Source organism: Myotis myotis, unplaced genomic scaffold (genome assembly GCF_014108235.1).
Source record: "Myotis myotis isolate mMyoMyo1 unplaced genomic scaffold, mMyoMyo1.p scaffold_m19_p_1, whole genome shotgun sequence".
Classification (NCBI taxonomy): domain Eukaryota; kingdom Metazoa; phylum Chordata; class Mammalia; order Chiroptera; family Vespertilionidae; genus Myotis; species Myotis myotis.
In genome coordinates, this window is record NW_023416313.1 from 85,401,327 (window position 1) to 85,417,317 (window position 15,991).

A 15,991-nucleotide genomic window follows, 5' to 3' on the forward strand; every position below is an offset into this window, starting at 1 on the left:
TCTTTGTTAAATGGCATTTAAATATATAAAATAAATATCAGAAATATAAGTCTTTGTTTTACTATGATTGAAAATATCAAAACATTGCTATATGTGACACGGCACCAGAGTTAAGATAGGAATTTTCAAAATGCTGACACGCCGAACTCAAAAGGTTCGCCATCACTGAATTAATGCCTTTCAGTACCCCATAACCTGACCTTGGTACACAAAGTTGTACAGCATTTTATCTTTAACATTTCTTTCTCACAACCCAAGAAACTAATTTTGGATAACAACAGAATGCTCCAAAACCTCCTAATCTAAGTTTGCATATATTTTTCTTGATATAATTTATTTAAAAGGTGAAGTTCTATGAGTCATTTTTTTCCTTCTTCATTTCATTTTCTTTTGATTCACTTAGGAAAAGCTTATTCAAATTTTAGCTTTAAAATTTTATGAGATATGTATTTAAATTATAAACACATGGAAAATATTTAACCTTACAAGTGATAAATGCAAAACTGAGCAACAGTAACTCTTCTGTGCTTATTAAAATAGCCAAAAATTATTAAAATTGTGATATACAGTGCTGATGAAATTGTGGAAAAGTAACAGACTGGGTGCCTATACATGCAGATAAAACTCAGAACCTTTTTGGAAAGCAATTAAGAAATATTTGCAGAGTTGATTTTTTTAGTTTATGTTTAACTAGAGGCCTGGTGCATGAAATTTGTGCACTGGGGGAGGGATCCCTCAGCCCAGCCTGCACCCTCTCCAATCTGGGACCCCTCAAGGGATGTCTGACTGCCGGTTTAGGCCTGATCCCTATCGGCAGTCAGACATCCCTCTCACATTCCGGGACTGCTGGCTCCCAACCACTTGCCTGCCTGCCCGATTGCCCCTAACAGCTTCTGCCTATCAGTCTAATCACTCCCTAACCACTCCACTGCCAGCCTGATCGATGCCTAACTGCTCCCCTGCTGGCCCGATTGCCCCAAACTGCCCTCCCTTGCAGGCCTGGTCGCCCCAACTGTCCTCCCTTGCTGACCTGGTCACCCCTAACTGCCCTCCCCTGCTGGCCTGATTGCCCACAATTGCCCTCTCCTGCCAGCTATCTTGTGCCCACATGGGGACGGCCATCTTGTGTGAGGGTGTGAGGGTCAATTTGCATATTACCTCTCTATCATATAGGATAGCAAAAAAAATGGCAATTACCTAAGTATTCAACAATTTGGGACAGATTAAACAGGTTCAAACCTAACTTTGGTAAATGATAATTCAACTATTCGCAAGACAATCATGAATAGTGTGTGAAAACAAATGTGTGATATCTATATTCTATACATATAAAAGCCTAATATGCAAATTGTCTCCTCAGTAGTTCAATTGGGAGATTGGGAGTTTGATTGCTCACTATGATGTGTGCTGACCACCAGGGCATGGCGTGGAATGAAGGACGGCCCCGGCCAGCAGTTGGCAGCTGGGGAAGGGAGGCTCTGGCCAGCAGCTGGAAGGCCCCAATTGGCCCTGATCGCTGGCCAGACCTAGGGGCCCTACCCTTTATTTTTGAGTATACAATTCAAGATTTATATAAGCTTAAGTTACTTATTTTAAAATTGCACAATGCGGGAGAACAGTTTAAAAAAGAATCAAACACACCATTGCAAGGTAATTCAAAGAGCTGCTTTTTTAAAAAACAAATTTGTACAGAAAAAAAAAAAATCCTGGATCACAATCTGTATCATACAGTCACCCTGTTCAATATGTGGGGCACCACAGGAGCCCCAGTGAAGGAGCTGATAGGCAGCTGGACTGCGGAAGTGGAAAAACCTTGAGTTCCCTTTGTTCTCCAGTGTATCTTGTATAAAATATTACATTTTTAAACACGTATTTACAGTGTTTGCACAAACAGATTTCATGCACCGGGCCTCTAGTGAAATAATAATAAAAAACAGGTCAGACTATGTAATCAGCTGACAATTGCTTAAAAATATGTAAGCATACATAAAAAAAAAGACTAGAAGGAAACAGGACAAAACGAAAATAATTATTATAGGGTGATGGGATCATGGGTGCAGTTTTTATTTGTTTCCTTTTATGTTAAAATATTATTTTAAAAATGTATAAAGTCTAGGAAAAAAGGGATCAAGTTTTAGTCCCTCAATGTCCATATATTAAGGTAGATGTTATGTAGATACCTAAGCAATGTTTCTCTTCCTTGCTTCAAAATCTCAGCATATATTTTGTCCAGAATACCAGGACCAAAGGTTAGTACAAGTAAAACCAAGTGGAATCATTTGAGACATGTGTTTTTATGAAATTATAAACTATTACAATTTTTTAAATATCCCACTGGAAATAATTGCTTTTTTTCCCAATAGTATACTAGCAATAAGCTACAGTACAGAACTTTGTGACTGATGAATAAATTATGTTTATGATTCTTGTTAGCAGTACAAATGCAGGATATGATTGTCTAAAACCTATATTCTGGGACACTTAAATAACATGAGAATGTCCAAGTTTCAAATATGACTGTTGTCATTTGACATTTATCATGAGTATATTAAAACATAGGCCATGTTCATACTGCCTAAATTTTGCATACTATTTACACAACTTATGCTGGGCTTGACCATTTATTTATTTATTTATTATTATTATTATTATTATTACCATGGTTATTCTTTGAAAGTCTAAATAAAGTTTGTATTGTTCCCTTGTAGCATCTATTGTTTGCATTCAACCATATGTTTGGACATTAGCACATCCTGTTGTAGTCTTTGAAGAAAGTAGACTGGATAGCTCTTTTTCTGGTTGCACAGTAAAATCATAGTCCTCTTTCGGAGTGGATTCTATTTCCAAGTTCTTACCCTTTTGATTTACAAATGGTCTATCAAAAATTTCCTATAATGGCCAGCGTTATTCCAAGATAGCAGTTTGCCATTTTAGCAAGGAAAGTGCAAGAGTTATGATTATAGTGTAACTTGATATAGGAAACAGAATTTCTTGCATGAAGTTAAGACTTTCACAATTATAATAATCCAGTATAATAGTAAAACATTTTTTTCTTTTCTAGAAAGATCCCATAAGCTTCACATTGCTTAATTTATCTGATAGATGTACAAAAATCGCCTTTATAAGTAATATTTAATTCAGGTTTCTATACATTCTGAAAGGGCACTTATAAATGAGAAGTATAAACTGACTGATAATGGGGATAGAATACTCATCATCTACTCTCTCCCGAGCTGTGGATGCATTCACTCATTCAGCAGTGCATCATATTGTTAAGAGCACAGTCTCTTATGCCAGATTGTGAGAGTTCAAACCTTGCCTGTAGTTGTGTAAATCTGAAAAAATTATTTAACCTTTCTGTGCTTTACTTTGTTCATCTGATAGGCAGAGATAAAGATAGTACTTACTCATAGAAATTTGTGATAATTGAGTTAGTGAATGTAACATTCCTGGCACTTAAATGTTACTACTATCATGATCATTAATGTACATATTTTCATATCTGTATATGTTCATATGTATGTTTTCTGAGAGCACCAATATTAAAATGGCACAATCCCTGCCCCCCAGGTGACTTACAAAATGTGCTTAAAAATCAACTAAATTTGCTGTGAAACTAAAACTAATCTAAGAATGAAATTTGTTGTTGTTTTTTAATTAACTAAGAAGCAACTTTACATCCCTCAGTGGAAGAAGAAAGTGGTCCAGTCATTGGAGCACATAATTAAGGGCTTTGGAAAGGCTTTTTATGAAAATGAAATTCTAGTTGCTCTAAGTTGGAGCCACATGGAAGCCCTGGGAGCCAGAGTCTCTCTCCTTTGCTTCGGGCCCTTCAAGGCACTTCTCCTCCTTGGTAAACATTTGCTGGCTCAGCGTCTAAAAAGACTGGGATGCATCATCATCTTTCTGAAATGGAATGCTTTCTAGCATAATAGCCATCATCTTTTCCCCAAATTCCTATCGTTCAATGTGACGAGAGCCATACGTCTGAATGTTTTATTCGAATTATTTTTACAGTGAAATTGGAAAGAGAAAACAAAGCCATTTTCACTTTTTACTTTTGTATCAGATGTGTCTAAATGAATTAAGTAGATGTGTCTGTTCTTCACGCTTTAGATTTGGAAATGCTCATTTGATTAAGTCTAATTGTATAATGATTTAGTCTATATTTTCCTGAACTGACCAATCACTTAAAAGTCTTATGTGTTCAGATGTCTTTTACTCATGCAACAAATACTTATTTGTTGCCTACAATGTACCCAGTACCATGGTAGATGCTCATTTCACATTGATAAGTTGCTTTTGCTTTCTTAATGGAGAAAAGACTAATCAAAAAAAATTATAGCCCAGTTTTATCTTTGGTGCTTAGCACTTTTTGGGGGGACCAAATAAACTAACTTGTATTTACACTGGCAGACACTTACTTTCTACCTACACTTAGAGCATTGTTAGATGACCATATCTTCCAATGATTTATATAATGTGCTGATTTTTGTCTATTTTATTTAATAATACCTATTTTTTTTATTTTGAGGGTGAGCCTGGGTTGCCTGGAGCAGTGGGACAGAACGGAATACCAGGGCCAAAGGTCAGTACAAATAAAACTTAAGTAAAATTATTTGAGACATGAATTTTCATGACATTGTAAACTAATACAATTTTTTTAATATTCCACTGATTTTACCTATTTGTTATCATTGTTTTTGTCAATAGTATAATATGCTATAGTACAGAACTTTGTGACTAATGAATAAATTATACTTGTGATTTTTGTTAGCATTACAAATGCAAAATAAAATCATCTAAAACCTATATTCTAGGACACTTAACGTGAGAAAGTCCATGTTTCAAATATGAGTGTTGTCATTTGACACTTAATAGGAGCATATTCAAACGTAGGCCATGTCCATACTGCCTAAAATTTGTATTCTAGTTACACAACTCACTAAAGATGCTGTTCTCAGTGCCGCTGTTGCTTTTCCTCAAGATTTGGCGGCCTCTAGCACTTACACAACACAACCAGTTAATCAAATGAAGAGCAGAATAAAGACGTGGCATGTTTAAAATTTAAAAATGGATGTAGTCAATTACTAAACAGGGAAAAAATGTAATGAAGATTATTTTTTTTGGATTGCAAGTTTTCTTTGTTTCTTAAAGAACAAATGAATCTGTTAAATATAAAAAGATTGGTGACAGTTTAGTTTAAACCAAACAGGCAGACAAATCCCAAATCCTTTGATGAGTGAACATCCCTTGAAGTACAAAACTAACGTCTAATCCTGTCAGCTGTGCTGGTGTTTATCCATACTCACAGATGCCTGTCAGCTGATTTTACAGATCACATTGCTATTGACAGGCACTTAGGATGGACCTAAAACCTGTAGACCTGTCCTTTGTCCTGTAAAAGAGGAAAGAAGATATTTCTTCTGGCTCTACGGCCATTCTCCTGGTCTGTTCCCTCTCTTGTTCCTGCTAAAGAGCCAAATGGTAGGAGTTAATGCTCAAGGCCTGTTCTCAGTGCTATTCTTCTGTTGCCTAGCAACCCTCGATGGATGGTGAGCGCTGAAAGGTAGTCAGAAAATTCAGAAAGCCAAAGTGTCAGGCTGACTTCCAGTGAATGAAAATAATCTTGACTCCAAACTGACTTCTAGAGTGGGTTATAATTTTTAAAAACACAATAATCACCTTAAACCATTTTCAAAGCAGTTGATCTCATGGCAGCACTTACACTTTGTGTAAAGGGAATATTCTCATAACGTGTATAATTTACTTTAGAACTCTCCCACGCCATCCCGTGTCCCTTCCCGGGTAAAGTGAAAATGAGATACTTTGCAGAGCACGGTTTTTCACTTTAGTCCACATAGTGACGGGGTCATCATTCTGAGTAAAGACATTCACCTAAACTCACTTTGATTCTGCCATCCTGGTGTTTTTCCTGAAGGTGCCAGTGCCTCCCAAAGTACACCTGATTTGAAACATGCTGGTTACCGGTAGGGTAAAGAGAGTTCACGACATTGTGAAGGGGTCCAAGTTCAGGACTGTATTTATGGTTATGATAGGAGAAGACAGAACTACAGGGGGACTCTGAAACCCTGAAATAGTCCATGTACCAGGGGCTGCTTTGAATAAAGACTTCGTGCAAAGATGTGCTCACTCACTTTACTGATTCTGAGTTCAGGCAGAATACAAAGTCCTAAACTAAAAAACTGCCCAAGACATTAAATTGCCACCTCACTGTTCTCCTTAGAGCCCAGTTTAAGGATGATAATCTTAAATATCTTTCTTTAGTCCTCTAAAGGCAAAGAATTAAGATTTTATTTTATATTGATATCCATGCCCAATTCTCCCAGAAACTCATATTACCATTTGTTTTCATGTAGCAACTATATATTGCCCCCCAAAAGGGTCACATATGATTTATCAACTATGTTCAATATCTGATTTTGTTTGGTATTGCTTAATTGGGTATTTTACAATTTAATATGTCACTCAATCTTTGTTCTTTTATTCTCCTCCAGGGAGAACCTGGAGAGCGAGGAGAAAAGGTGAGGTTTATTCTACCCACATTTATCTTTCCCCCCCTCCCCTTCCCCCAAAGAGGTACCAAGCAGAACTGTATAAAGTATGGACAGATGAATAGATTTAGATATAGATGTATAGATATAGATATAATGACCAGTTTTTTTCATAATTAATTAGTGGAAGGAGAAAATTGTGTAATTCTTATGTATAGAAAGAAATTTTTAAAGGGCTTAAAGAAATGGAGGGAAAAGGAGCAAATTTAAACATTCTATGTCTGGAGTTTAAATGACTTTCAGAAATCCCTGGGCCTGCAAAATTTCTTTTCTCCCTGCTCACTAATGCCATTCCAGTGCTTTTCTGAGCATCCACATCTCTCTGCTGCTTCTTAGGTCACTGAGTTAAAGGGATACAGATGTTTACCGGAGCGAATATACTGAGAGTTGCCCCACAAAGAATTCCCATAAAAACCAAAAAGAGAAACAAAAGAAGAAGAGTGCCATATGTTAAATTTCTCTTTGCTGTCCTTCCTTACTACCTTTGGGCATGTCCTGATCATTTTTAGACTCTCAGAGCATATTGTAAAGCTAATTTTCCTGGTTCTCATGCTTCTTTATAGTGTTTGAGAAGTGAGCTGTCTGCCAGGAAACTTCCAGATACTCCATAATGCTCTTCATAAGTGATCTGATCTTTCTGACAAATCAGTATCATCACCTCTCCTCCCCAAAGAAATACCTCTAAAGATCCAGCAAACGTTTGAATGTAACTCTAATTTAGGTGTTGAAAAACAAAAGGAACAAAAGCCACTTATTTAAATGGCAGGAGAGCAAACCAGAGGGGACACTCAGACCCTCTGTCCCATGTCTGTCTGCTCTGAGCCTGTTTTCCTAATGAGAAAGTTAGTTTCTTTGCTTTTGTTTTTTAATAAAGGGATTTGCAAGCAATTTTTTAAGTATGCTGCCTATTGAGGTCCCTCATAACAGATTATCAGTACATTTACATGGCATCCAGCCAGTTCATGGTAATTAACTTGAAGTTAATTAGTCACCCGATGACTCTTTTGTGTGGACACTCAGGAGGAAAAAGGGGCAGAGCCAGCACCATCCAGGCTCCTCAGATAAAGTAGCTCAGGCTTCCAGGCTGCAGTGGGGTATCCGTCACCAGACAAAGGCCTGAGCAGGTTAGTTTCATGCTTATGAAACAAGAAAAGACGCTAGAGAAAAAGAAAAAAAAAGTCTTCCTCCCTCGCCACCCCTCCTTCTCTCAGGGAAACAGTCATCAATAGTTTCTCTCTTATTTTAAGGAAATTTTTAAGTGAAAAAAAAGTGACCTCTTCTGAAGACAGACAGAGGGCTTATGGAGTGTAAGAACAATAATGCATTGTTGTTGCTAACAGCTTGTGTCAGAGACTGTCCTAGCTGCTTTACACACAGTACATTGTTTATTTCTTACCACCCCATAAAGTATTCTTGCCCTTATGTCACACATGAAAAATACGATGCATAGAAAATTTCATTTGCTCAGTCAGTTTTGGAGTTGCGCTTAGGCTCTCTGGCTCCAAATCCATGATATTTCCACCATAACATGCTACGAAACACAAAGAATTCAGAATTTAAGGAAGCAAAGCATGGGTAATAAACAGCTGACTTTTTTTTTCCTAATGCATTGCTTTGTGGATAGAAAGGAGATGTTAGTGAGGGAATAGGCATAGGAAATCTCAAAAATAACCAAGGAAACATAAACTCCCCAAGTTTTGATTTAAAAAAGCAGTTTTGTAACAAAATCAAAAACATTTACTTCACAAATGCAAAACATATAAGTAGAGATAAGTCCGATATTCAGGGCACAGGTCTTGAGGGCTGACTCATGCACTTTGAGGCCCTGGAGATTTGAGATGGGCTTCAAGACAAGAGTGGGATTCAGACAGATCAAAGGGAAAGGGGGAGCCAGGGGTCCAGGTGGCGGGATAGGCACAGAGGTGGTGAGGCATGTGGCACATTGCGGGAACAGTCAGGAGAAAGTCTGTGTTACAGTGGAGTTTTGAGCAGAGGAGAAAGAGATCGAGTGAAGGAAGCTGTAAGTGCCAGGATAAGCTACTGGAAGTCAGAGAAATTGCTCCTTTTCATTAATATCATGGAGTAATTTAAAACTGCTCAGCCATGTTCATTGTAAAAAATCTATTTAGACCAGTGATATCAGTCAGCTGCTCAAGTAGAACATTTGCAACAGATTTTAATATATGGTGCTTTTGAAAGAAAACTTAAAATAATGGAAAATCCTCTTTGTATAATGTCACCAATGTATTTTACAAGTATCGCTTTTTTCCCCCTCTTAGGGAGATGCTGGCGAGAGTGGTCCCAAAGGTGATGCGGGCGAAAAGGTACAGTGTTGGCAAATACAAAAGAGTATGTGTATGAGCAAGAAAGAGTATTCTGTATATATGAAAATGGGAAATTTTGAAAAAGATATGTGAATGGTAGTACCTTTGTTTCATAAGAAAATAGAAAATTCTACAAATTTAGAAAACATTTAAATATTTAATATATAAAAGGTGATTATTCTTCAAGCTCATAGCATAAATTTAAATATTTTAAACATAAAATGGTATGTCACAAATTTCAGAAAATGTATAGCTAGGTTTCCAGGCTTTCAAGGAATAACACTTATTCATGTGTAAAGGGCACACTCCCTTTATCTGCATATATACAAATAGCATTTCTAAAGTGATTCTGTTTGTCGCAATGTTAAGAGAGAACACGTCAGAGGATTGGGGTGAGATTTAAAAGTTCGAGAGTAAATGTCACTTGATTAGACTCTCAAATGCAGTCAAAGATTTGCCTCAACTTGAAATGTACTCAATCTGGATATTTTGTCAGCCTTTTGTCGTTATTTTTGGTCTTTTAAACAGTTCACAGTACAGTGGTCTTGTGGCTCATCTTCCTACTCCCTCTCTTTTTCCCTCCAACGATCATGGCAGCTTTTGCCTCAGTTCAGACTGACAGACATCTTTGACTTAAGGAAGATACTTTATTCCCCTTGTGCTATCTGTGAAGAATGAAGGAAAATATCTTTTTTAAGAAACTGAGAATAGAATATCAGTCATATTTTAATTTAAATCAACCTAAATTGGTTGAGTACTGAAAAAAAAGAACGGAATTATTTATTTAGGCTTATAGTTCAGAATAAGAACATTCCACTTTGGAAATTATTTCAATACAGATGGGTAATGGTTACTCATAAAAACATACCCATAAAATAAAGAGAATTTTACCTTTCTCATTCTTATGAATATTAATATAACTATGGCATGGTGGCAGGAATGAATTAATGTCACCAAGTAGCAGGAATGTTCGTATTCATGGAGCAGTCTAGCCATGGAAACACACTCAACAATTAGGGTAGACTCTCAGCTTCTTGGAGGTTGGGGTTTCCCAGCCTCAGCACAACTGACAAGACCAGATCATTGTTGTGGGGACTGTTGGATATTTAGCATCATTCCTGGCTCTACCCACTGCATGCCAGTAGCATCCTTGAGTTGTGACGACCAAGACCATCTCAAGACGTTGCCAAATGTTCCCTAAAGACAAAATTACCCCTAGTTGCGAATCACTGATGTAGGCCCATTCTATTTACCTGCCAAATTTAAGTATCATGCTGAAATCAAATAGGACATGAATATATTTAATACTAATGAGAACGATGATATACCTCGATGATTCTCGAAGTCAAAGTTTCAAACTCTAGATATGTAAACCTGTGTTATATTTGACTTTGCTTGTTTTGCTTAGAAGCAGAAATTAACAAAACTTTTCTTATAAAGGGCCAGGAAATTAATATTTAGGTTTTGTGGGCCAGATGACCTCTGTCGCAACAACTCAGCTCTGTCGTTGTAGTGTGCCAGCGCCTGTAGACAATAGATACACAAATGAGTATGGCTGTGCCCTATGCTTTTTAACTTTGGATGCTGAAATCTTAATTGGTGAAATTTTCATGTATTGTGAAGTGTTATTGTTGATTTTTTAAAGCTATATAAAATATAAAGTCCATTCTTAGCTCGTGGGCTATACAAGGAACAGGTGGGTAGCTGATCTGGCCCTTGGGCCATAGTTGCCACCTCAGTTTAAAGACAGGAAATCTTCTAAACAGAGAGCAGTTTCTTCAAGTTAAAAAAAAATTATGCCAAGTCTGAACTACGCCTATGTGAACTTATGTACAGAATTTTATGCTTCAGAAGATATACTTTTAAAGCTTCATTTTTTGGAATATAGGCCAATAATTGTTTCTTTAATCACACATTTTTAAAATGTAATTTTCCAATAGTAAAGGAACTTTTTTCTTTTACAAGACCATGTTCATCTCAAAGGAATACTGTTCGTACTTTTTATATTAATGCAAATCATTTACCATACTGACTCACACATAGTAAACTCTCAATAAATGTTAGCTTTCTTACCACATGGAAATTGAAATCAACTAGATTGGTTGTTTTTCTTTTTTATCAAGAAGTTTTATTAGTCAACTGAAATTAAGTGCAAGAAATGCCTCAGTTAAAACGGAAATCATTTCTATAAACTTGCAACGGGTCTAAACAGGGAATTGTAAATAGGAATCTGTAGCGTATAATATGTAATCTGACCTGCAGCATTCATCCCCGACAATGCTGTAATTGGAATATAATTTTTGATGTGTTTTTTAAACATTTCCTGCTTCTGTCACATAATTTGTTTCCGGCATGTTGGAAACACTCTTCTCATGGCCTTTGGGTTTAGTATGTGAAACTAATTCATCATATACCAAGTTGGAGATGTAAAATCAAAAAACGCTTCATTTCTGCCATTGATGTAGTAAAAATTACATCATGGACTGATTCATTTTAATAGGATTTTTTCCCCCTTTTGATCCAACTCGGTGCCTTTGGATGGGAAAGCAATCTAAGCCTTTCCAGCCTGGTCATCTGGAAATGCTGTGCAGCTATAAAACCACTGGGCAGGGCGTCCCCGTGGCCAGCGAGTGTGGTGCACTCCAGGTTTAAGAATGACCTGCCAGAAACTGGTTTCAGTCATGTGTGGGGTTACTGTGGGAAGGCTCTGTCTGCTCTTCGGAGTATGGATCCCACCAACAAAAGTGGAAATGGGCTTCTTATCTGCTTCCCTCTACCTGAAAGTAGGCGTTTGTGCGGTGCACTGGATGGATTGGCAGTGTCACTCTTTTATTTGCAATTTTATCTGTGGGTGCAGAAGCTCCGCCTTCATGCTCTTTGCTCCCCCATCTCCATTCCCGTAAACACACCGCCTTCTTGGTGTATGGCTACATAACGTCTGTGATTTACATCCCTTGAGCCGCTGCAGAAGCCACACTCTTATTTGGAACCACCAAGCACATTGTCTTCTTTACTTAAAACCACAGGTAAAGAAAGGGCTATCCCCGTGGGTGCTCCTACCCCCGATCAATGCAGAGTCTTCTCTAACTGGGCACATCTGATTCCTATAGCTTAGGACACTCTTGCTCTGTCCACCTCCACCTCCAGCTCCTAATCCTATTCTTCAGGCCACTGAAACGAATTTATGTCATTTTCTGGGGCAGCCTTCCAGTCTCCTCTGAATTGGTTAGGTTACCTACTATATGCTCCCACAGCCCTCCTTATGATCCCTTTCAGAACCTGTATCACAATTTACTTAATTCTTTGTTTAATTGGGCATTCAGCTCACTGAAAAAGAAAACACAAACAATGAAAAAACTATATGATACCAAATTGTTCTATTTCTAGCACCAGCCCAAGTTCTTGGAAGAGAACAAATAGTTATTGAATGAATAATCTTTAAAAAAAATATTTTTGTTGTTGTTGCTTTCAGCTGTTTCTTATTTTCACTGAATGGGAGAACTTTTTCCTGTGCTGTGCATTTGTGTATCATGTCTTCTGTGTATTTACAGTGACACGGACTTTTCCAAACCTGAGAATCTCTTCCTATCCCAGATTTTATTTTTTATTTAAATGAAAAGAAAGTATCTTTGATGCTTTCAATCAGTGATATTTTTGTATACATGTGTAAGTGAATGCGGGGATTGCAACTACATTGTTCACTGTTGTCACCCAGCTCCTAGCATCCCTGCATCTAGAACATGGCTGGCACATAATTGGTGCTCAATAGATATTTATTAAATGAATGACAGAAATATGGCCACATTCACTTTATATACCCACATAGACTTTATTAACACATACATATAATTACATACTGAATTTTGTGTTTGAAAATAATCACAACTAAAAATAACTCTGTGTGCTTGAATGAAAAATACTGAAGTCAAATTCATTTACCTCGAGTATCTCCTAAAAGTATTTTCCCCATTTATGACTTACCCCATGAAAACTTCTGTTTCCAAACCAATTTATAAAGCTAAGAGTATACTTAATGCACAGATTTTTTCCCCCTACTTGAATCCTGTATTTGTTTTCACTGTTAGAGGAATGAGGATTATAAACACTGACTTTTCTTCCCACTACTTGCGGCATTATCCTTTAAAATGTTTAACTTATGAATGTCTTCCAGCAGTTACTTTGCCACTTAAAAGATATAAAAATTCCTTGAGATTTCACAGTTCTAATTTTTTAAGAGAATTAAAATATCACTCATAGTTGTCCAACAAATGAAACTGCTCCAATTCCCACAAATAAATCAGTCTTTTGGAGAACTCTTTTTTGTTTTTCCATTCACTTTCTGAGAACTAAATCTAGTCTTTTTTCTCATGAGCACATTATCTAGCCACTTTCTGTTAAAACACTGAAAAATGTATTTAACCTACAGTTAATACAAGCAACTTTATTTACAGTTTACTATAACCTTTATATCCTATTGTCAAAATAAAATAAACCAATACTTCTCTTATGACAATAGAATTTAGGAAGCCCAAAATTCACGTAGTCTCTAGTTGCTTCAATTTCCTCACCTATTAAATGAATATAGTAATATCTGCCCTAAATCATGGGAGTTTTGTGAGGTCTAAATGAGATGAAAGAGGAGTCTTAGCCAAGTCAAAGTTGCTTTTATGAATACAAAGGTCTTGTGCAAAATCTTGCAAAATTGATTCATTTGTGTTGATAGCTTTCAGACTTGATTTAGTAGAAATACATATAAGTGTTATTAGCCACATTTATTTCACTTCCCATTAGAGCTCAATTGATTGTTAATGACTGGGAAGAAAAATCATTGTCATTCTATAATATTTGGAGTCTTCTTTTTATGTTTCATCATGGTTTAATTTTTTCCTTGGCTAATACTAATTACAGATGTCAAAGAAACTCACATATATCTCTCTATATAAAAGCCTAAGTGACCGTCACAACTGACCATCACAATCGAACAGGCTGTGTGGGGTGACCAGGCTGGCAGGGGGGTTAGTGAGGGACAATCAAAGGACTGAGCAGCAGGCTACAAAGATGGTGGTGCCCACAGCCAATAAGGAGGGAATATGCTAATTGACTGTCATGCCCTCAGAGATGGCGGCACTCACAGCCAATAAGGAGGGAATATGCTAATTGACTGCCATGCCCTCAAAGATGGCAGCACCCATAGCCACAAGATGGCGACGCCCAGTCCCCTCAGCCTTGCCACACACCTGCCTCCAGAGTCCCCTAGTCCCCTCAGCCCCCCAGCCACCCAGGGCTGGCCCAAGCCACAGGGAACCTCAGATGGTGGCTGCCCAGCTGCCCAGGGCCACCTGAGGCTCAGGTAACCAGGGCTGACCAAGGCTTGCACTTCCAACAGTGGCAGCAGCAGAGGTGTACAGTGGCAGCAGCAGAGGTGTGATGGGGCATCGGCTTCCCCTGATTGCCAGGTCACCTCCCACCCCTGAGGGCTCCCAGACTGTGAGAGGGGGCAGGCCAGGCTGAGGGACCCCCCCTCCAGTGCATGAATTTTCATGCACCGGGCCTCTAGTATATATATCAGTTTCTTCAATAAGCTAATTTATTATTTCCATCTCCTTCCTACGCTTTTTTCCCTTCCTAAAATTTTTTTTTCATTTTGGTTCTTGACTTCTGATCTGCTTAAAATACTGTGTTTTGAGATTTGTTTATTCACCATATGTGTATCAAACATATTGGTTGGTTGGCTGGTTGGTTGGTTGATTAGTTGGTGAAGGGTTATTTGTGGCAAAGCCACTTCAGCCAAGATCCAAAGAAAGAGAAGGTGTCAGCCACAGGAGGAGGTGAGAGGCGGTAAGAATAAGAGAGGGGACAAGTGCTCCATGTGAGCATGCAGAGGCCTGCGCCTTATCTCTCTCTGTCTCTGAATGAGATTGATGAGCAGCTTCCTAACCCTAGAACAAGGAAATAGACCCCAGAGCTCCTTGAGCACTTGCACAGCTAGAACAGCTGAGGAAATCCCAATATGTGCCTTTCTCCCTTGTGGCTATTTCCATTTTCATAACAGTTTCAAGAAACTAAGTTTTCTCCCTTTGTGTTCATGGGACGGAGGACTAGAAGGAGCTTGAAAATGCCGGCCCTTTGCTGGCCTCATTTCAGAAAAGGCCGCATTCTCAGCTATCCTCCATGGTCATTTCCACTCATCCCTATCTGCTTATTTGTAACATGTTTGCTCTCGAAATGTAGACACCCTCTGTGAAATCCGGATGGAATACAGTGCCTTTTAGAAAACCAGATTTTATCTCAACATTTTCTCTCAGATCTTCCATGTGTCCCTGTCACCCACAAGCCATTTATCATTCTGTAACTTTCGGGTGACTGGGTTACAATGAAATAAGTGTAAAGCTGGAAAAAACGTGCCGGTCCTAACTGGGACAATGCTTCCAGGGGAGGCCAGCTGACATGCTGCGTGGCTTTTTCCAGCACAGCGTCATTAACCCTTGACTTCATCCGTTGAACCCTGACTTTGTGAAGACTGGAAGGGTCAGGGAACTCCCACTAAATGATAGCCATTGACATTAATAAATTCCAGAAACAGAGAGAAAACCAAAATTCCAGATCCCCAAAATTATAATGTATTGCTTTAGAACACAATTTTAGCAGTAGATCAAGGGGAAGGCCCTTATTTATATATTTGTAATTTCCAAAAATATAATGGTCCTTATGTATTTTGCATTCAAAGTAAACCCATGTTTTTAGAAAGTACATTGTTTATCTTGGAAATTGTTGACATCTTAACAGCTGACAGATTGATACAAAATCTTCGGGAGCCTAGTTAAGCCCATTAGTCATGGGGTTCCCTTGAGTGCCCTTGTCGATAATGGCTCTCTGTGTACTTGTGTGTTTCCTGTTCCCATAATTTGTGGAATAATCTCTCATGGATTTTATTTTAGGGTGACCCTGGATCATCTGCTGCAGGAATTAAGGTAACGCTAACCTTGCGAGAGCGTGTTCCCCAGGAGTTACAGTTTTTATTTTTATAAGCCTCTGCTTTCTCTTCTCTTTTACCACCACTGATGGTTATAACTGTTCCTATTCTCCTGCAAT

General features: G+C 38.0%; 1 protein-coding gene across 1 annotated transcript in view; it reads left to right on the forward strand.

The window, feature by feature from the left end:
* Positions 1-15,991, forward strand: part of LOC118665306 (collagen alpha-1(XXV) chain-like) — a 58,109-nt gene that overhangs the window by 16,111 nt on the left and 26,007 nt on the right. The window contains exons 3-6 of the mRNA XM_036326708.1: positions 4,535-4,588; positions 6,519-6,545; positions 8,855-8,899; positions 15,838-15,870. Coding sequence (XP_036182601.1) covers positions 4,535-4,588; positions 6,519-6,545; positions 8,855-8,899; positions 15,838-15,870 — 159 coding nt within the window. The remainder of the gene's footprint in view (positions 1-4,534; positions 4,589-6,518; positions 6,546-8,854; positions 8,900-15,837; positions 15,871-15,991) is intronic.